This window comes from Colius striatus, chromosome W (genome assembly GCF_028858725.1).
Source record: "Colius striatus isolate bColStr4 chromosome W, bColStr4.1.hap1, whole genome shotgun sequence".
Classification (NCBI taxonomy): domain Eukaryota; kingdom Metazoa; phylum Chordata; class Aves; order Coliiformes; family Coliidae; genus Colius; species Colius striatus.
The window spans coordinates 8,565,027-8,586,536 of record NC_084789.1 but is presented as its reverse complement, the minus strand read 5'-3'; the positions used below and the strand labels follow the sequence as shown (position 1 = coordinate 8,586,536).

At 50.0% G+C, this 21,510-nt stretch overlaps 1 protein-coding gene across 21 annotated transcripts in view; it reads left to right on the top strand.

Annotated features, from left to right (window-relative positions):
• MAPT (microtubule associated protein tau) overlaps positions 1 to 20,805 on the top strand; it is a 59,063-nt gene extending 38,258 nt beyond the window's left edge. For 4 of the 21 annotated variants that reach the window (XM_062016494.1, XM_062016487.1, XM_062016484.1 and 1 more), the window contains 10 exons: positions 2,277 to 2,332; positions 3,674 to 3,853; positions 5,335 to 5,467; positions 6,116 to 6,166; positions 6,966 to 7,231; positions 10,582 to 10,674; positions 10,822 to 10,914; positions 14,434 to 14,515; positions 15,112 to 15,224; positions 17,826 to 20,805. In XM_062016494.1, the coding sequence (XP_061872478.1) occupies positions 2,277 to 2,332; positions 3,674 to 3,853; positions 5,335 to 5,467; positions 6,116 to 6,166; positions 6,966 to 7,231; positions 10,582 to 10,674; positions 10,822 to 10,914; positions 14,434 to 14,515; positions 15,112 to 15,224; positions 17,826 to 18,041 (1,283 nt within the window). In that variant the 3' untranslated portion in view covers positions 18,042 to 20,805. Of the gene's footprint in view, positions 1 to 2,276; positions 2,333 to 3,673; positions 3,854 to 5,334; positions 5,468 to 6,115; positions 6,167 to 6,965; positions 7,232 to 10,581; positions 10,675 to 10,821; positions 10,915 to 11,461; positions 14,006 to 14,032; positions 14,072 to 14,433; positions 14,517 to 15,111; positions 15,225 to 17,169; positions 17,334 to 17,825 lie in introns of those variants that run through there. The other 17 variants (XM_062016503.1, XM_062016498.1, XM_062016496.1 and 14 more) reach the window with 14 other exon arrangements.
• Positions 20,806 to 21,510: the final 705 nt, after the last annotated feature.

The following is a 21,510-nucleotide window of genomic DNA, read 5'->3' as shown; positions in this document are numbered from 1 at the left end:
TAGTGACTTGTTCATGACAAGGTTGCCTGAACCAGTTACTTCTGCTTGCTGCTGCCTCTCGAATCCTGCTGCTTGGGAAATGGCCTGGACCTTTGCTCTGAACTGATCTACAAGGTGCCAATGCCTCTCCCTCCTTCCCTCCCTCCTTCCCCTTCCCTGTTTAGTTCAATCCTGGATGTTCTAGCAGACTTGCCAGACCCTTCCCCTTTGGTTTGACGTCCCTTGCATGGTGCTGGTGTGTCCCCAATCATGCTTTGTTCACCTGTTTTTTTGTTTTGATTTCCTTTGATCTGTGGGATGGGCCCCTTAACTCACACCTGACACCTTCCCAGAGAAGATGAAGACTGGATGGATGCTGTTCTGTCATTTTGAAGTGGAGCCAACTCGGTGCATGCTGCGACTTGTTCCAGCAAGACACATGCCATCTGGTTTTATATGTGTCCACTGTCTGGTCCAGTTACTCTTTGTATTGGCTTTCATAAAGAGGCAGAAGGAGGAAAAAGACAAGTGAGATGGCAGGTCTTGCCATAGAAATGGCCAAGCATTGGTCCTGTTTCTCTTAAATACCTACTAGTGACTGCTGTTGGAAGTAAGGTCTGCAGCCAGCTGGACCTGGTGCAGGGCATGTCTGATGCTCTTACAAAGCATCCTGCTCCCATCCCAGTTCTGGATGGTGTGTCCCTGAGTAGTCTGACGTGATGACTGTATTTGGGATGTTCTGTGGGAGCAGCCTGTGCATGTGGAGGTCTGGCTCTTGGGTGCATCTAACAGTGTGTGTGTCTGTAGGCTGGGCTGGACTGGGAGGGCAGCCAGAGCCTGGAGCTGCTGTATTCACACAACATTCGCAGTCTTAGCTGTCTTAGGTGAAGGTCTGGGTTCACCACCGAATGCACAAGCATCCCTGTCAACAGAGGAACTCTTAGACCTTTTCTTTCTCCAAGAACTATTTCCCACCATTCCTCCAGGGGGTAAGATAGATGTTACTAGGGCCCTGCTCAGTGGTCAACTGCAGATTTTGCAGAGTTGTGTTAATAAGCTGGGACAACAGGACACATATTAAAACCCAATGATGTCTCACCATGTTGTACCTCAACTCTGCCTGCCCAGGACCTGGCTTGGAGGAAGCTCTGCCTTTCATCACCCCAGTGCTGCATCCCCAAAACTGGCTTGGCCTCTTCTATTAGCCTGGAAATGCTGCTTTGGTTTGTGGCAGAGAGTGCATGCTTTTTGCTGCACAGGGTTCATGGAGGAATTGTTGATGCAGCTTTTTTCATTGGAATTAAAGCTCATAGCATATTTCTCATTGTTCACTATGGAATAAGGCTGTGAGAAGCTGCTCACACGTGCTGCAGGGCATTGACATGGCTTGCTGTTGCTCACCTGGGAGTCTGGAAACAATGGTGTGTTGGGGAGATGCATTGCTCAGTCATCTCATTTCTGATTCAGTAGCAGGAATTTCTTTTATTATTTAGTGGTCTTTTCCTTTAAAGACAGATACTGTGTGGTTGTTCATCTCCAGTCTACAGTTTAACTGAATTTAGAAAGGGTAGTGCATCCAGCAGCTCTGGCAGTGGCTACTGGGATGGGTCAGTGCTGGACTAACAACATGAAAGGACTGACCTCCCAGGACAAATTTCCAAAACACTTGGAAGACTATCAGCAGCTTTTCCTCCCAGGTTAGGGAGGAATTAGCTGAAGATGGGGAAAAGCAGCTTTGTTATGAGTGCCTTATAGTACAAACATGATTTCCTCCCTGTTTCTTATCTCCTAATTAGCTACACTGCAGTCTGTTGTGCTTGTAGACTATGATGAGACAAAACTCTGAAATATGGTCACTGTAGACTTGACCCTTCAATCTTCAGTTTTTATTTATGTGATTGATAGAACAAATATGGGTATTTTAGAGAGGGAGACTCACATTTAGGGTTGAAGAGGACTGTTCTGTCCCATACTGGAACTCAGATGCTGTTGGTATTTGGTGCAAATCTGGGCAAAATGGTCTCATACAGACATTGTGATGTGTTTTTGATGCTCCAGTGATGACTAATGCACTGTTGACTGTGCACAGAACTGTTCCAGAAATAACATGTTTATGACGTAGAAGTAGTTCTGCAAGAAATAAGTGACTTTGTAATATTTCTAATAGTATTTAAAGGAGAGCAGGAACATGGAACACCCACCCAGTATGCATGTTGCTGTAGCACAGGCACTGTCATCTCTGTGAAATTTACTGACCTGTCCCAAGAAGTGTAACTGTGTGTGTTTCCATTTTTCAGGTTGTATTGACAGCAAAGATAAGGAAGGTACTGAAGCTGAGGAAAAGAAACCAAAGGTAAGCTAAAAAATGAAACCAGAGGTGACACCAACCCACAAAGTGTTGTGCATGTTCCTGACTCCCTCTCTTGCTCTCCTGGACTGCAGTTGTGCCCCTTAGGAAACCTTGCCATTATCTCCCATTCTTCTGTCTGTCTTTCAAGAGTGTTTTTATTTTTCCATCTCTCACTCGGGTTTGAATGGTGCAATCCATGGCGATCTTTGAGGGTGAGGAAGCAAACCAAATCTAAAACAGACATGTGGCTCATGGGATTGGGTGGGTGGTTAGAGAAATAATTTCCTCAGCCTGAGACCAGAAAGCAGACAGCTGGCTTTTCTGAGGAAAATGACTGCAAAAGCAAACTGAAAACTTCCCTGGGCTGCACTAGGGACAAGCAGCAGTGAAAAGAGCAAGTTATGTAATGAAAAAATTGAGTAATCTAGGTCTTGCAGATGCCATGAGGAACAGAGTTTAGTAGTGGGTAAATTCTACTGCTAGTCTGGAGGAACTTTAGTTCAGCTTGCCATTAGCATGGCTAGTGCCTGGGCAAGATAACGGACAAGCTGATGGACAGTTTAGTGAGTGAAGAATTAAAGGTGAGCAATATAATTATTTTCAAACAATGTGAAATCATGTCTTTCTCTAGAGAGTCTTGGCAGGGTTGTATCAGGCAAAGTATTTGACATGATGCCAAGCAGTTGTCTAGATAAAAAACAGTGATCATAAAATCATAGAATGATGGGGGTTGGAAGGGACCTCTAGAGATCATCCAACCCAACTCCCTACTAAAGCAGGTTCCTCTCAATCATGTCACACAGGAACATGTCCAGGTGGGTTTTGGAAACTTTCAGAGAGGGAGACTCCACACCCTCCCTGGGCAGCCTGTGCCAGGGCTCCCTCACCCTTACTATGATGGAGTTGAGACCTGAGAGCAGTTACCTGCATCTCCCAGAAATGCTGGTGTTGATGGGGCTGTACCTGCAGCATCTTGGCCAGTGGAGCACAGAGAGAGTTCGGGAAGTGACTAGAGCAGTTCAGATGGTAAATCGTGCCACTGGTGTGGAGAGGTAACTCTTTCCCCAGAGAGGGGCTTGGGTACTGCTGCACTTTGTGGGAGGAATAGAGCTGAGGTATCCCATAGTTGACAGTGCAGCTGCAGGACCCCAACAGTGCCCTGGACCCCACAGCTCTTGCCCAGCTCTGTGCTGCAGGGAGAGGGCAGTACCAGCCATCACCTGTCCCACACCCAGTTCTTTATTGCACCTTCTAATCCTATTTCATGTCAGTGAACCTCTTTTGTTTCCCTCCCATACTGATTTTTGGGTTTTGTTCCGATTTTATTTCGTTTCTGTGTTTAAGAAATGCTCACCTTCCACTGCCAAAGCCCCAGGCTCCAGACCCTCCATCCCCCCCCACCGACACACCTCTGCTAGCACAATCCCTTCGAAAAAATCCTCCAGCTCTGCTTCCACCTCTAAACGAGTCTCTTCTGTCACATCCCGACTGGTCCATATAGAAACACAAGAAACAAAAGCCAAGGTAAGGAAATGGGATGTGAGAGAGGCAAAGATGCCTTGATGAACACCTTAAGGCATTCCTTACAGGTCTGATTGATGGTGCTTGGCTGGCCAGTCTCTATGCGTCTCATTCAGTGGGATGTGCAGCTCTTTCACTTTCCAGTGACTGTGGCCAGACTTTAGTTTTGGTGTTGGAAGCAGCTCACCAGCACATAGGCCCCTTTGCTACAGGGTGTTACCTGGTATCCCTGAGGCATTTCCAGCTCCCTTTTATGCTATTTCGTGCTCTTCTCTGTTTTGCAGTTTTGTGCTGTGTTTTATAGCTGTGTTGGTTGTAAACAGATGTGTTTGAAATCTGTCAGGTGCTGCACAGAAATGCACACATAGCCGTGGCCTGTTCTGCAAATGTGAAAAGTAGCCTGGGGTTCCCTTTTGTGATGCTCAGTTGCAAATACACCCGTGGTGAGGGAAGGAGCAGGTTGCAGACAATGGGATATGATTTTACTGTGATAGGGATTGTAATGGCTCTGCTCTGATTCCCTGCTGCCTTGGGACCAGTCAGCATGTAAATTAGAATCACAGGATCATAGAATGGTCGGGGTTGGAAAGGACCTCTAGAGCTCATCCAGTCCAATCCCCTGCTAAAGCAGGTTCCCCTTGATCGGGTCACACAGGAACGTGTCCAGGTAGGTTTGGAAACCTCCCAAGAAGGAGCCTCCACACCCTTCCTTGGCAGCCTGGGCCAGGGCTCCCTCACCTCAACAGCAAAGAAGTTTTTCCTTGTGTTTAAGTGGAACTTTTTGTGTTCCAACTTATGTCCATTAGCCCTTGTCCTGTCACTGGAGACAACATAAAAAGGTGATGCCCCATCTTCCAGTTCCCGCATCCTTTCCTCGTATGAAAGAAGTTCCAGTCCCCTGATCATCTTGGTGGCCCTGCACTGGACTCTCTCCAGAAGTTCCCCGTCCCTCTTGAGCTGGGGAGCTCAGTACTGGATACAGTTGTCAGATGTTTTTCCTGAGCTTTTGTACACAGACCAGTGTTAGAAAGTGATAGATTTGAAGAGGCTTTTCTGCAAGATCAGAAGACAATAAGTATATTGTTGTTGACATGCTATTACGGATGATGTGTTGTTTACAGTAGTGTGTTACAGGTGGGGATAAAGGAGGTGCTTTTCTGTGTTTGGAATCTAGCACTGTGCTCCTAGTCAACGGATTTATTTACCTTGTGTACAAAAATTTAACAGAACAGGGAAAACAAAATGATGAAATTCAGAGAGCAGACAATGGAACTGAAGATACTTTTTAACCAGGCCTGGGTGTGTGGTGAATAATGTAGCTGAAGGCATGTCACAGATGCCTCTGTGTGGGGAAAACTTTGCGAGCTCCTGCTGGCTGGTGGGGTAGGAAGCAGGAGGGTCTGTGTAGCTTTGATCTGTACGGGATGATAGCCCATCCAAAGGCAGGTCCTCCCTGCAACAGCCTTTCCCCCCGTGCATCCTAGGGCCCGGAGATGAGAGGGGATACGAAGATGGGCACACCATGGTCTGGAGCCGGGCAAGCACAGAGGAACTCGACCAATGCCACACGCATCCCAGCAAAGACACCTACAGCCCCTAAAACACCCCCCAGCTCCGGTAAGTGATGGAGAGAGCATCCTGCTGTTGCCTTTCCCTGGGGCCTCTGACTCCATAGGCTCTGCTTTGGTGGTGCTCCCAGGCTCTCTGTGCCATTGTGTGGGGGTAGTGAACAAATTAGCCCCAGTACAAACTGAGGTGAGGCACAATGCTAAGCATGAGCATGGGCAGCAGGCTGAGGGCTGTGTGCTGATTCGGAGCTATTCAGCCTTGTCACGGGGCTGTGGGTGCACAGCTAGGGGTGATTCCTCTCAGTTTAGCCTTTCTGGGTGCTACTTTATCTGCTTTGTTCATATAGTTGCCAACATGTAGGAGAGAGCAGTTGCTTTATCCCTTTGGGATTTCCTCCTCTTTAGAAGATACAGACAGCTCCATTTTTTTTAATCCATCTATTCCTTTTTTTCTTGACAATATTTCACAAAGACAAGGGGCAATAGGATCAATTCTTCAGCTGTAGGAATGGAGATTAGCCCATTTTTCTCAGAGAAGAAAACCTGGGAAAGCATCAGACATTGTGAATTTCCATTAAAATGATGCATTTCACTGAATATAGATGTTTTTAATACTTAACCAGAACAGCTTAAAACCTTAAATAAATTAGATTTCCAACTTTATTATGTTTAAGCATCTTTCTTATTCATGAAACAGGCAGAAAGGAGCAGAAAAAAACACCTCCTGCAGCAGCAAAGTCTGAGAAAGGTGATGTTTAAGGGTTTTCTTCTTCCATTTCTTTTCATACAGCAGACAGTTCTAAGTTGCTCAGAGATCAGCCTGATTTAATTACATAAAATAATTTTGAAAAAATGTTTCCACATTTCTATGGGAAAAGTGGTTTTGTTTGAGTGTCTTTAGTTTGTAATTTGTCACACTTGCTAATGTCCTGCTTGGGTAGGGAGTCTTACCAATCATAGAGCCACAGAATCATTATGGTTGGAAAAGACCTTTAAGATTATCAAGTCCAACCACTAACCTCACACTGCCAAGCCCATCACTAAACTAAACCTTATCTCTCAGCACCTCAGCTACACATGGTTTGAATATCTCCAGATATGGGACTCCACCACCTCCTTGAGCAGCCTGGGACAGTGCTTAATAACCCTCTCGGTGAAAAACCTCATCTCCAATTTAAAGCTCCCCTGGTGCAACTTGAGCCCATTCGCTTGTGTCCTGTCATTCATTAATGAAGAGATCGACCCCCACCTCACTACAACTCCCCTTCAGGTAGTTGCAGGGAAGGATCATGTCTCCTCTCAGTGATCCAGTAAATGAAGATTATCCTTCTAAGATTCTGGGAAATAGCCTTTAATTACAGTTTTCACTTCAAAATGAAGTAGAAGAAAGTGGAGCCACTTCTCCCCGGCTGGTGGTCTCCACTAGGAATAGCGGGTGGACTCTGGGACTACAGATCAGCCCCATAAAGGCAGGCAGTGAGTGGGGAAAGGCTTGTGTACCCAGATTGCTTATCTCATGCTCACCTCCCTCTGTCTGTTAACTTCAGGTGAGCAGCCAAAGTCTGGAGACAGAAGCGGTTACAGCAGTCCCGGCTCCCCCGGGACTCCCGGCAGCCGTTCCCGCACTCCCTCTCTGCCCACCCCACCAGCCAGGGAGCCCAAGAAGGTGGCAGTCGTCCGCACACCACCAAAATCCCCCGCCTCTGCCAAGAGCCGCATCCAGCCCTCAGCTGCACCCATGCCTGATCTGAAAAACGTCAAGTCCAAAATTGGCTCCACTGAAAACCTGAAGCACCAGCCCGGAGGTGGCAAGGTAAGCACTGAGTGCTGCTTTCCAGGGGCCTGTCTGTAGGGACGGAGGGCACTTGTCACTGCATCTGGGAGGGGAGAGCCCTTCCTGGAGCAGCAGCAGCCCAGCTGGGGCCAGAGATGCAGCAGCAGTCAGCTGTGCTTCAGCTCATCTCCAGCCTCATTCTGATTTTGGAGTTTTTTGTGCTGTTTGGGTTGGATGCTTGCCCTGAAATTGCTTGCCTGGCTTAGTGCAATACAGGTGACGAGGTTATGATGTGGCTTTCATGGAGTGGCATGTCAATGTATGGACTGGCTGCCAGGGGAATGACATTCCCTCATGGTGACCAGTTAGGGAGAGCAAATTGTGACCTGTAGCCCTAAAGAGCTGCAGGATCAAGGTTGTTTTTCTGAATCACTGCATGGAGCAGTCCCTCCAATGCTGCCTCTATTTCTTCATCAGTGAACAGGCAGGACAGTCTCCTCCCTGTGAGGGTTCCAGACTTGCACGCTTTGCAGAACATTGTGATTTTGGATCCAACTCTGTTGGCAAGATTTTGGATTGTGTTCTGCAGTCAGATACTGTCTTGCCACACGGTGCAGAGTAGCACAACCATAACTGGTAGCTCTATTATTCTTTCAACCACTGGGACTTTTCTCTCCCAGAGAGGCTATTTCATGAGCTGCAAAGTGATCTCTCTGCTCCAAGTGCTAGGGAAGGAGAGTCTCGTGCTAAATTTTGCAGGCTCAGCAGAGGAGTTTGAATGAGGGAGTGGTGTGAGCCGATTCATCTGTCCAGCCCCAATAGCAGCAGTGTGTGGTTATGCAACTCTGGCTGCAGTGCTAGCTGTTCAGTGCCTTTCCCAACCTCTCTGCACTGTTCTGCTGCACTGTGGAGCCCTGTCCGGTGACTGTTGTAAAATCCTTATTTCTGTATGGTTGGAGACATGAGAGAACCCATTTGCCCCAACTGGTGAAGGCCCAGGGGCTCCTACACACGTGTTAAATGACAGCTCTGCACATTTGGGCAGTGCAGTCGGGAGTACCCCTGTGCTCGTGGTGGCTGATGCTGGGGAGAAGGTTCCCCTGCAGACCTGACTCTGTGGCTGCTGATGCAACAGAGCCCTCACGAATCTGCTCAGAGTGCAGTGCGTGCCATTTGGTGTGACTAGCGAACTCTGTGGCCCTCAATGTTCATCTTTGGCACAGAGGGAGGCTTTGAGATGGCTTCTCTCCACCATCTTAAATAGCAGCATGCTTTTTCATTTCTTCTTGTGCTCTTGTTGCCATGGCTGGTGATTTACTGGACAATGCACATTTTGCTTTGTACTACAGTCCAGGGGACTCTGGAACCTGGGCAGGGCTGCTCTGGCCATTGGTCACGAGCAGAGCAGCACGAGTCCTTCCAGCTGCATCTCAGCCCAACTGCCTGCTTAGCACAAGACATGTTTTTCCTGCTTCTCCCACAAAACACTGCCCTTCAGGGATTTCAGGAGCCCTTCCATTTGATGTAGATTGGTTAAATCGTTTCCTTGTTCTTTTTAATCCAACTTTTACAAGTTTGGTTTTTCCCCTCCGTCAGCTTCTCTCTCAGGCAACATGTTTATTGTCACTGAAAGAGTAAGAATGGCTAAATTTGGGATGATCCATTGCTCTTTTTGCAGAGGAGAATGTCTGAATGCTCTGTTGGGGATTTTGTAGGAACCGAGTCTGCTCTTAGTAGAATGATTGCAGCTGGGGCAGAAAAAGCTGAATCAATGAGTTTTATTTTTAGGGTGGCCAGAAGATGGGTCTGGAGCCTGCTCTCCATGCAGATTTCAGACCCCCAGCCTACAGAAGCAAAGGTACATGGGGCATGTGTGCCAGGAGTCAGTTGTGCCAGATCTCTTCCAGTGTTTCTGCATTGTCTGAGCACTTTTTTGGTGGCTGGATCACTGAGGACTGCTTTGACAAAGCTTAGTCTAGCAGGACTAGATCCTGGTTTGCAAGATTAGCTGACGTGAACTTGGAAAACGATGCTGGATGCATGTGTCAGCCTCAGTACTTCTTGTGCTAAAGAGCCAGGGTATAGCAAGTAGCTCTCCTTGCAGCCCCAGCCTGAGGACATGCTGAAAGGGAGGACGAGGTTGTCTGCTCAGATAGTTTTGTGGACCTTGTCATCCAGGGACTTCATGTACAGTGTGATGTGGCACTGCTCTCTTGCAGGATGCTTTGTCTGTTTCCCTCATGGGGGCTGTGCTTCAGACACACTTCCCTCTGAGTCAGTACAGGCCCATGTTGCCTGGTGCTTTTTACCTGCATTCACCTCTGGTTTATACTTGTGTAGGTGGTAAAGCCAATCCAGTCCATGTAGGTGAAGGAGCAGGGACTGCCTTCATCTTTGTCTTGCCTAGAGTAGCTGCTCCTATGCATGGGCTGACTCCAGCATAGCTGCCCTTATAAAACCCAAATAGGGAAAACAAGCCCTAAAGAGAAACAATAGTAGAAAAAACCTGTGTGTGGAGGAGAAAGGGCAGCCGGGCCTTGGGACTGGAGGGTGAAGTTCACATGGTATGTGGTTTCCCTGTGGCACCAAGCCATTTCCAGCCTCTCTCCCATCCAAGATGGCATTAGGAATATGCAATAGAACAGATACCTTTGGGGTTGATCTGTGCTGAGCCATCCCATCTCATCTCATCTCATCTCATCTCATCTCATCTCATCTCATCTCATCTCATCTCATTCATCTCATCTCTACAGGAGTTAAGAAAACTGCAGGCATAAGGCTGCATCCCTGGCAGTGTTTGCTTTTTGTCTCTGTGACTGTAGAGGGAGTTGGAGCCCTGCACAGCATGGAGCTCAGGTACTCTGCCAGACCGTGCTGGACACACAGGAGTTCCAGCTCTCCAGCCTGGTGCCCCCATCAGCTCCACACGTTTGCCCAGTTTGCTCAAGCTGCTGAAACCTGAGGCCACGTGTACCTATCCCAGAGAGGAGACATGGGTGATGGGTCTGAGCAGGCGTTTTTCTCTCAGCTCCATCCTTCCTCCTTCCACTGGCTCTGCAGAAGCTGAGTCTCAGAGCACTGCTGCCTTCCAGTGTGTTTGCCGCCCAAAGCAAAGTTCCCTGCTTTGTTCTGTGGAAGAAAATGGGGTGAACTGGCTTTTTTTGCCAGTGTTTCTGGCCTAGCCTGACTCTAGTATCCAATCCTTCGCTATAATCTGCGCACCTCCATCTTCAGTTTCCAGCCCGCCAAGTAGACAAACCTATACAGCAAGCTAGAGATTCTCCTGTGGTCTTGGCACTGGCAGGCAGGTTCCTGGTTTTAGTGATATAACGCATGGTCAAGCTGCAGATGGTCATGTTGTTTCTCATGCTCTTTTCTGGCTACCAAAGGTGCAGATTATTAATAAGAAGCTGGACTTTAGCAGCGTTCAATCCAAGTGTGGCTCAAAGGATAATATCAAACACATCCCGGGAGGAGGCAGTGTGAGTACCTTCACACTTTGAATGCACTGTAATGGTTCTTATGATAAGTGGCATGTTGTATACACTAAACTGCCAATGCTATCTGCAGAGACCCTGCCATCAGATAGCTATTGGTGACGTGCAATGACTCTTTTCTGGCTACCAAAGGTGCAGATTGTTAATAAGAAGTTGGACTTTAGCAGCGTTCAATCCAGGTGTGGCTCAAAGGATAATATCAAACACATCCCGGGAGGAGGCAGTGTGAGTACCTTCACACTTTGAATGCACTGTAATAATCCTGGTTGTTAGTGGCATGTTGTGTACACTAAACTGCCAATGCTATCTGCAGCCACCCAGCCCTCAGATAGCGATTGGGGACGTGCTGTCGTTTAACCCCATTAACCCAAAAGACATGATTAGATGAACCCTAACAAGTCCCGTACATGCCTGGCATGGACAGAACTAACTGACCCGTGTAGCAGCCATGTCTGTAACAAAACATCCTGTTAATTTGAAGGTTTTATACTACCTGGAAGGCCTAATGCCTCATTGTCTTCAGGATGGGTGGCCTCTGGCAGATAATGACACAGTTGCTGATGCAGTAGGTGGATAGATCCATGTGCAAACCTAGCCCTTGGTGCTTGATGTACTGCTAAATTGCACACAACTCTGCACAATATGTGAAAGTGCAGGTTCCTGCCCATTCCCATCAAATATTAAGCTGCTTCTTGCTCATGAATGTATCTGGTGGTGGAGGCTGAGGCTAAAGTAATATTGAGTTAATTGATTTGAACACTGGCATTTCCAGCCATTCCCAGATAAACAGCCAGACTCAGCCTTCAGTTACTGTGCCGGAAACCTGGAGAAATTCCACAGAGGTTGGTAAATTTACACCAGTCTCTCTGGAGACAGAGTTTAGGTCCAGGAAAGAGGACAGACCAAGGCAGGCACGTCACTAAGACCATGAACAGCATGGTCCAGAGTCTGTGGCTGCCTGGTCTGTGGCCATCTGAGGAAGCTACCTGGTGCCTCTCAGATGTTCCCCATAGATTTTCTTTGTGCTTTTTTTGATCTCTGTGGACACCTTCCCTGAGAAACTGATCATTGGAGAGGGCTTGACATGTAAGCATCGAGGCATAACTGGGTTTACAACCTCTGTCTTAAATTTTATGTCATTCTGCATTTATTTAATGGGCCAGAGGAGCTGCTTTGCAGAGGTCAGACCTTTGTGAAGTGGATTCTATGCTTGTTCTGCTCTTTCTTACCCCAGGGTCTTGCACTGACTGGACTGCCTGGTGTGTGGTGGACCACTTGTTAAGCCAGGAGCTAGTGTTTGTCACCAATCATCTGTGCTGTGGCTGAATAATTAGCTTCAGCACAGGGTGGTGAGCTCATCCTCTTCACTGAGAGCTCACGCCATGGGCAAGTGTTTGCAGCTGCAATGGGTTAAGAATTACCTGGATTTTTGGTTGGAAGTTGCCATCCCTCCCCAGGCTCTGCCATCAGAGAAAATGGTGTGGTGGTGGCTGCATGACTGCATTGACGCAGAAGGCAGCAGCTCAGCTCTGGGTGCAAGCGCTCGGAGCAAAGCCACGTGCTGCTGTGGTCAGAGCTGCACAGGCTCTTCCCTGGGGCTCCTCCAGGAAAGGGGCAACCATAGACCACCAGGGTTTGGTGGCCATCATGTCACCAGGATGTGCTGGCCTCCACGACACTGTCAGCGGTGACTACCTGCCCAGCCACTGCTGCTTCAGGAGGAATTCACTGCTCTTACAGTAACCTGAATGTTCTGACAAGGTGATACATTAGGCAAAATTTGACCAAAGTTAACCTAAGCATTGCTGATGCTGAGAGGTAGGATCCCCAGGTCTCTGGCAATGGTTTCCTAGGCAAGCAGCTCTGTGCTCCTTTCACTTTCTTGCTCTGCTTCCCAGTAGGATGGTAAGGGTTCATGGAGTCCTGTCTGTAAAAAAAGGGGACTGGAACAAGAGCAGAAAGTGTTTCAGTTGCAATTGCTTGCTCTGGATATGGGAGGTCTGTCAGTCCCAGGTCCCAGTGGTGCCAAAATTGCTCAGAGAAGGGCACCAGCTGTTCTTCTGGGCTCTGTTTCCTGCCTTCTGACTGAATCAAGCTCTCCTCCTGTCCAGTGCATTGAATGTGTGACGTTTCCCCAATGCTGTCTCCATGTCTGTGTCTGCAATGTGCTCCCAGCCCCTAGGGTTGTTTTTCTTCCTCTCTCTGCCTTCATTCTCTGTCAAGTATGCCCTTTGGTATATGTGAACATTGGAGACAAGGCAGGTCTACATGCCTGGTGCTCTGGCTTGATGCTGGTGGGATGGTGGCACCAAGCCTCAGTTCCCTGCTCCTTTTCCTGACTGTGTGATGGAGGGGGGAATGTTTCTCAGTAGTTTGCACAAATACAGTCTAGCACCTTGCTCTGAGGGTGATTGAGTGAGTGGATACAGGGCCAATGTGAGCACTGAAAGATGCCTCAGGGCCTTTAAGTCAGTGCAGGGTGCTCAGGTGTGACAGAGGGCAGTGGATGCAGCGAATCCTTTGTGCTGGTTTTCAGACACATTGGTCCAGGGGCTGCCTGGCTGCTTGGAGGAGTCAGCTTCTCTGCAAAGGTCCCTTTGGTACTGGCACATCCTTCCTGAGAGCAGCACGACTGCCATGGTGCTTGGCAAAAACACAGAGAGCAGTATATGCTCCCTGTGAAACCCAGACTGATGCTGTGAGCCAGACACTTGCCAGTGAGCAGGAACCAACCTGGAGGTCCTTCCTCCTGCACAGCCTCACTGACTACTGCAATAGCTGATTCACACACAGGTGTGAGTCCAAAAACCAAGATCCAAGGTAACTTCTGGGGTTAGGGGGATGTTTTCTCAGCCCCTTGTCTCCTGCTTCTGCTCTGGCTGCTGTGGTTGCACGGTGCTTTGCCCTCCCTGACTCACCTGATGGTCCCAGGTCTCTCCAGCCCTTGGTGTTTCCCAGTGTGGTGTTTAACCACTAATGTACCCACTAAACAGCTCCATGTTACCTGTCCCTCATTCGTGTGTGTGTGTCCATGTCAGGTGACTGTGGGGCGCAGGAGGCCTCAGTGCCTCCCAGTGGGGCAGTTGCTGCAGCCCGTGTTCACAGACAGAGTGGGTGAAGCAGATAAAAACCCAGAGCATGAAATGATGAAATGCTGATGTGGTTCAGTATTTTATGACTGCCATGTTAATTTGTATGATGTGAACACCTGCCAGATGTTTGGACTTTGCTTTGCACTTTGTTTTTTTTAACCCTTTATTTCCATCACAGCATTTTTCAGAAATGCATATTTTGGTCACTCTTTTAAAAGTTCTATGCAAATTGATCATTTCTGTTCTTTCAGTTTTTGTGGACATAAGCTTTATGTTTTACACCAGAAAAGGTATTTATTTTTTTACATTTTCTCTCTGGTATATCTCCTCCTTTTGGATGATGTGTATGCAAATCTTAATTAATTACCACTCCACTTTCTCACTGTAAGCACTTTTAAAATTGCCTCTGCTTCCTGCCTCTGCAGAGAGGTGATCTCGTGCATGCTGACATGTTAAGAGAGGCTACTGCACACAGGCATTAATGTTCTCTCATTTCTGATGACAATTTCTTATGTATTATTAATCTTACTGGGATTTAGGCTGTCCTTTCCCTCAAATCCAGATCAGGTGTCAGTGTGTGTTGTGCCTCCCCCTTCCCAGGCTGCCTGTGGTGGCAATAAGCTCATTGCCTTTTCCTTTCTTCTATGGACAGGTTCAAATTGTTTACAAGCCAGTTGACCTGAGCCACGTGACATCCAAATGTGGTTCCCTGGGCAACATCCATCACAAACCAGGTACTCTGCAGCATCAGCAGCACTGGGTCTTGCTCTCTGGGAGCTCACAGAATGCATCTGAGACATGGAGAGGGTTGGGAGTAGTGCAGGGAGTGAGGGGAGGGACATGAGACACTGACTGGAACATCAGAGTGAACCCTGGGGTGTAGGACACTGCTTCCAGATTCGTTGCTACCAGACCCTTTCCAGTCTGCCTGACCACTTGGTAGTAGGGGAGGGATCTGGTGTGGTCCACAGACACCCTTGTGTTTGCCAGTACATAACTGTAAATGGGAAGTATTTAGGAATTAAACAGAGGGGACTGCTGCTGTTTAGGGGAGCAAGGTTAGCTCCCTGCCTGTGGTTCTGTAAAGCATTTGGGATGTCTGTCAGCTCTGCACAGCATCCTTTGGAAAGTCTCTTTACCCTGGTTCCCATTTGACCTGGCTCCTGGGTTTCCCAGATCACCATGGGGTCCTTCTTGCTGCCATTTTCCTGTTCCTCACCTCTGCTCAGCCTAAGAGTGCCTTAGGGCAGCAGTTCAGGTCTCAGTGCTTCCTCTGCAGCCCACCCTGGCTGGCACAGGAGCTGACCCAGCTCATGCTCTTCTCTTCCAGGTGGTGGCCAGGTGGAGGTGAAATCTGAGAAACTGGACTTCAAAGATAAGGTGCAATCGAAAATTGGATCCTTAGATAACATCAGCCATGTCCCTGGAGGAGGAAATAAAAAGGTAAAGGGGCACTGGGTAGAGAACAGACATGCTATGTGTCTGTGGGCCTGGGAGCAGGAGTGTGAGCAAAGGAGAGTCAAAGTCTGGGCTGGGAGAAGGTCCTGCTCACCCAGCTTCAGTGTTAACCTCTCCTCTTTGCTGACCAGGCAGCACTTCTTCCCCAGCGCTGGAAACAATTGGCTGCCCATGTTGTAGCATGGGGGGCTGTGTGCACACTGATCCTTGAGAGGACAGGCAGGGCCAGGCCAGGCCAGGCTGCTGGGTGCTACCAGGCAGCCTTTCGCCCTCCTGCTGCCTTGCTGCAGGCAGGCAGAGCCCAGGGCTCCTGGGTTGCACTTGCCAACCAGGAGGACATTTGCTGGTACAGACCTGTAGCAGAGCTTTGGGGATGGCAGTCGCCATCCTCTTCCCGGCATCCTAAGGGATGCCACTGTCAGCAACTGCTTTTGCCCTCTGTGTTGCCAGGTACTGCCAGCAGTGTGGCACAATGCTGGCAGCTTAGGATGCTGCACAGGTGTTGGTTCCCCAGTGAAAGTGGAGCATTAAAGGCTTAACTTTACTTAGAAAAGGTGACTTTGCAGTAGGCTGTCACTTCAGAAGAAAGGTGATCGCTTCTTACTTCAAGCCTCAGTCTCTCAGCTGAGACTGACTGAGGACTCTGTGTAGGGAGTGGTGTGTGTTTGGGGGGTGATTTAAATTGAAAGAGAAAAGCTGATCAGGTCAGATGAAATACTGAACTTGGACTGAGCCATTTCTGCCAGAGGCTTTGATGGTGACTTTACAGTAAGTCTTAGCTTAAAGATACCTGTACAACCTTACTTCAAGGACAGCCAGGTCTCTTGCAGGCAGGGGAGCAGGGAGATCAGGTAAGCACAGAGTTGAGACTCCAGCCTGGTGATGTGCATGGTTGAATTTCTCCAGGGAAAAGTGGGTTTTATCTATCTTGCCTGGTTTTCAAACACTTTTTTTCTCAATGGGAGAGGAAAGTTCTGTTTCTACTCCTGTATTGTGGCACTTTGTTCTTGGTCATGTTTTCTCTGTGCACCTCCCAGCTCTCCATCTCCCAGCAGTGTGCTGGCCTCTGAGGGACTGCTTGACTTCCTTACCTTTCTCTCGCTGCTACTACGCATCAGACTGCCCTGTGCTTCACTAAGCTTATTTTCATAATTTCTTATGAAATTTCAGTGGTGATTCTTTCATATCCTGGCACATTCACTGGGCCACAGTTTGAAGAACTTGCCCTTTGGAGGGGGACCTTATTTGCCAGAGTGTGACCCAGCAGTTGGCATTGCCCGCCTCATCCTTCCTGTGTGGTAGTTGCCTAAATCCACACTTAGAGGAGGCTGTTGCTGTGACCTGAGTTCAGATGCTGCCTCAACTTGCTTCCCTTGTCCAGCCCATTCCCATTCCTACCTTGGCACCAGGGACTGTCCTCAGGTCATGCTGCTCTGAGGTGGGACACTATTTGCAGGGAGGGGACAGGACACAGTTGAGCCCCATCAACCCTCCATGTCGAGCAGCTGTGGATGGCTCTGCTGCCCCTTCCCCAGCTCTTCCCGTGACCCCAGTCCCCTCCTTGCTCTGTGACACAGAAGATCCAGATTTGCATGCACAGTCCACAGCTCTTCAGGATGAATCCTGCTTCATGTGCTGCTCTCACACTGGTCTCCTGTAGGGAGCCAGAGTGCTCTGTGCTCTGCCATGGTGCCTGTGCTGGCAGCACGTGCTCTCCTTTGCTGCACATGAAAAGCTTTCCTCCCATCTCCAAGGGCAGCTGCTGTTCTTCCTGTGAGTCAGTGAATGGCTCTGTTTTTCAGATCTTCTTCTCCCTCTCACCCCCTTTCTATTTATTTCCTTTATTTTTGTCTTTTTCATTCTGGTTGACATTTATTGGATCTTGTTTTTTGTTGCTGATATGCTTTTTGCCCCCCACTGCCCTGGGCAGGTTTCTTCATCTGTAGAGAGAGAAAGGCAAGGAAGACAAGACTTGCCCTCAGGCTGATCGGACCCCAAGTCCAGACCCTGCTGGGCTCCAGGCTCTGGTGCTGGAGCCACCCACCCCCCCGGAGAGTCAGCTTCCAGCTTTGCACTTGTCTGGGGAGGGCACCAGTAAGTAGCAAATCCATTCCACTTCACCTCCTCTCCCCAGCCCTCAGGTTTGCCAGGAGAGAGAGTTTTGGCTCATGGGAGCAGTGTGTTGTGCCCAGCTGGGCCGTGGATTAAGGGGCAGCTTTACGTGCCCTATGGGGATGCCACCTCTGCCATAAATCTCTGCCAGAGGAGTGGGAGCAGCCCAGGCCATGCCATCTTGTCTCCTATGCCTGGCACCCACCGCCACATTGGGCCTGGATGCTTGGCAAGGATTTGGCAGCATCCCCAGGTACTCTAGTCCTGCCATCCCCTCTGGTTGTGCCTGTTCTCTTTGTGGGCTACTGGAAGGGACGTGCCTGAGGACTGGGAGCACTGGAGGGCATCAGGCCACGGAATAGAGCTTCCCTCCCAGCTGCACATGGCAGTGACCAAGCGGATGGTTTGCAGGTACCAGCGGCCTGTCCGGATGGGTCCCCCACCCCCTCTCACCGCCCTCCCCTCCCCTTGCAGATTGAGACCCATAAGCTGACCTTCCGTGAGAACGCCAAAGCCAAGACCGATCACGGTGCCGAAATTGTCTACAAGTCCCCCACCATCTCCGGAGATGCCTCCCCACGCCGCCTCAGCAATGTCTCCTCCAGCGGCAGCATCAACATGGTGGACTCCCCCCAGCTTGCCACGCTAGCCGACGAGGTGTCCGCCTCGCTGGCCAAGCAGGGCTTGTGATTGGGGCATGGCTGGCCCATATGGGAGAAGACAAGGGAAAAGAAAAAAAGAAAGATAAAGCAAACAGAAATAATAATACTCTGCCCTTCTTTCTCTGTTCCTTTTACAGTTGCTTCCCCATCCCCTAACTGGTTAATAATTTAACCTGCTTTTACTGTTCATTCAGCTCTAGCTCCAGGACATTGGTGACACTATGAGGTACAAAACTTCCTCTCCCCCTGCTCCTTGCCCATGCCTGTCCCCCACTCCCTCCCGTGTTTCCCTGAGAGGTCCCTGGCTGTCCTGGGGCTGCCCACCCTGGCAAGGACTCACCTTCTCCTGACCTGAGCACCCCATACCACAGGACAAGGTCCTCAGGGGAGGGCTGAGCTTCTCCGGGGGGAGATGGGGGAGGTGTGCTGTGCTCCTCCCCCTAAGGATGCCTGGGCTGGACAGTGCAGGTAGCAGGGGCTGCAGCCAGGGACTGCAGGGAGGTGCCTTCCCTTCCTGCATTAAATTTGTTTGCTGATTTGGAAGAAACCTTTTGGTTTTGCCTCCAAAAGCTGAGGTGTATATGAAAATAACTGCCAGGTACCCCCCAAAGCTCTGTGTGTGTGTGTGTGTGTGTGTGTGTGTTCCCTCCCCCCCGTGGCTGTGCTGGAACCACTGAGTGGATGAGTAGTGGTTTTTCCCCATCCCTTTGGCGACCCCTCGTGTCGTAGAGTAGATGTATCTATATATGCTTGAACCATGCCAGGGTGATTGTTTTAATAACGAGCATGTGTTTTAAAAAAAGAAAAATGCATTAAGTAGTTTTTGAGGTGCCCAGTGCCGACTCCTCTGCAGCCCAGCTGGGGGGGGGGCGAGCTGCTGTTGAGCTTCAGGCTGTGTCTGAGCACCGCCAGGGGGCTGTGCTGGGGCTTCCCCCGGGACTGTGCACCTCCCATGGCCTTAGGATGTTGTAGGAGGGGCACTCACAGCTCCAGGGCTGGGATGACCCCTAGGTTTGGGTGCAGCTTGTTAACATTTTTGGGTTATTTTTTTTTGTTGTTCTTTTCCCCCTGCAAGGTCAGCTCAGAAGTCTTGGAAGTGGCAGCTCCACGGTTCTGCTGTTCTCATGCCATTGGCAGCAGCAGGAGACAACCAGGAGGATGTGAGAAGGCATGAGGGAGGTTTTAGCTGGTGTGTGGTGGCAGCTCCTCCAGGTTCTGCACCCGGGGCCAGAAGCAACTCCCTGGTACTGAATTCCCCTCCCCCCTCACCCTGGGGTTTTCTGGTTTGAGTTGGCAGCATGTTACCCCTTCATGGTGTCACCTTCATGCAGCACTCGCCACCCCCCAGCACCACACAGGGGAAAAGAGCTGAAGCATTTCTTCCTTTTGCTGCTTTTATTCCTGTGGCAACCTAGGGAGTGTGAGGGAGTAGCCTGGGGCTGTGCTGTACCCATGGCCGTCCCTGCACGCCCCTTCTACAACCAAAGAGCCTGAGATGCCATCAGTTCAGCTCAGTGTGTCCCCTCCATCCCTGTCTCCCCACAAGAGGCACCAGTTGAGCTGGCAATGGTAGTGCAGGTGGAAGGGTGTCCAGGGGGCCACAGACTGTGACCCCCAGGGCCATGCTGCAGGGAAGGCTGCACTTTCCCAGCAAGGGGCTGAAACCCTGGGCTGGCAGGCATGGAGGGGGGTTTGGTCTCACTGGGGCACAGAGCACAGGTTGTCCTTGGGATGGCAGCTGGGTGCCAAAGAGGCTGTTTCAGCAGGTTTATGACCAGGACAGACCCCCTCCCACCTTTCACAGGTGCTGCTGAACCTGCCACAGCTGCCGCATGCCTTGTGCTGGTGCCACTGAGATGTTCTGAGTGGCATTGGGCTGCTGCCCATCCTGCCTGCAGCAGCATAAGGGCTGGGGGGTGTGGAATTTTCTAACATTTGTCTCTGCAGCTCCAGGAGCTGCTTTACTGCTGGGGAGGGGCTGGTTCAGCTACAACATAAACAGGTCAAGTGAAAGCCCACGTCCAGCTTGTCACTCACCCCATTACAATTGACTGATCATAGGACACTGTACTCCAGTCTGTGACCCTCTGCACCAGTACAGAATGGAGGAGCTGGTGCAGTATTTTTGTCCTCTGTAAAAGGAGCAAGTGGGAGACCCAGAATGCTAGTCACCCCTTTTAACCCTTTTTAGCTCCAGGGTGATGTGTAGCTGAGCCCCTCCTGGCCCTGCCCTGTGCTACCTACATACCCCTCTGTGAAGCTCTGGAGGGCCAGGGTGTGCTGGGAGCTCCAGGGAGTGAGAGCATCCTCAACTGAGCACCCCTCCCCAGCCCCTCTACCCTTCTCCCCCACAGGGGCTGTGCAGGTCCCAGGACAGTCCTCTCCTGCTGTCCCCTTCCAGCAGCCCAAGCCATGTCCCCAGCCCTAATACCATGTTCAGACCCAGGCCTGAGGGTTACCAAGAGCAGCTGGACTGACCCATAGCTTTTCAATTACTCCACACATATCTTGGTCTAAAAAGGGTTAAAACCAGTACTGATTAAAAAAGCAAACCAAAACCCTGTGTTTCTGCACTCAAATAAACTTGTTTGTTAAATAAGCTTCTAGTGCCAGACTGGCGGTGGTGCTGGCAGCCCCGATCCCTGCAGATACTGGGGTGGGAGGGGAAGGTTTGATCTTAGTGTATCATTCTAGCTTAGCTGTTGTCTGTAAATGTCCATAGTGTAGCGTGTGTTTTAACAACTGGTTTACACTGTTGCCATAAAAGTGAATTTGGAAATAAAGTCATTACTACGATCAATGCTGCTTGTTTTGCACGGGGATGGAGGGAACTGAGGGGGGGGCAGAGAGAGAGCAGGGACTGGGCCCACAGAGGGTTCTGTGGCTCAGTAGGTTTTTGCTGCACTGAGGGTCTGTCCTCTTGCTTCAGCAGTCCCTCAGCAGCTGGGCCAGTGCAGTGGGGCTATGGCACCAGTGGCTGGGGCAGTGGGAGAGATGGGCAGGGACCCTTTCTTTCCTTTGCAAGTACCAGCCACCATGGCAGCCCAGGCTGCAGCTTCAACAGCAGCTGTGCTTCCCACAGCAAGCTGCCTGTGGGAATGGAGGCCATGTGTGCAGGAAGGGAGGCCCTGCTGCAGGATAAGAGGCCTTATGTGAGGGAATAGAGGCTCTGCCTGTGGGAACAGAGGCTTTGCCTGCAGGAAGGCAGGCTGTGTGTATGGGGCAGGCAGCAGGAGCAGGCAGAGCCCCTGCAGCCAGACTGTTCTCTCAGCTGCAGAGCGAGACTGACTGCAGCTTGGCCCCCACAGCACTGGGTCTGCTCACAGGTTGCTGTGTGCCAGCCCTGCATCCTGCCCCTGCCCCAGCTCCCATCCAGACCTGACAGTTGCAGCCAGAGGTCCCTGCTATCAGCACTCCGGAAGCCACAAAGCTACACCACAAGCCCTTTGCCCCACACCTTCCCCAGGACTGGGCTGCCTTGTGCTGATCAGGAGTTT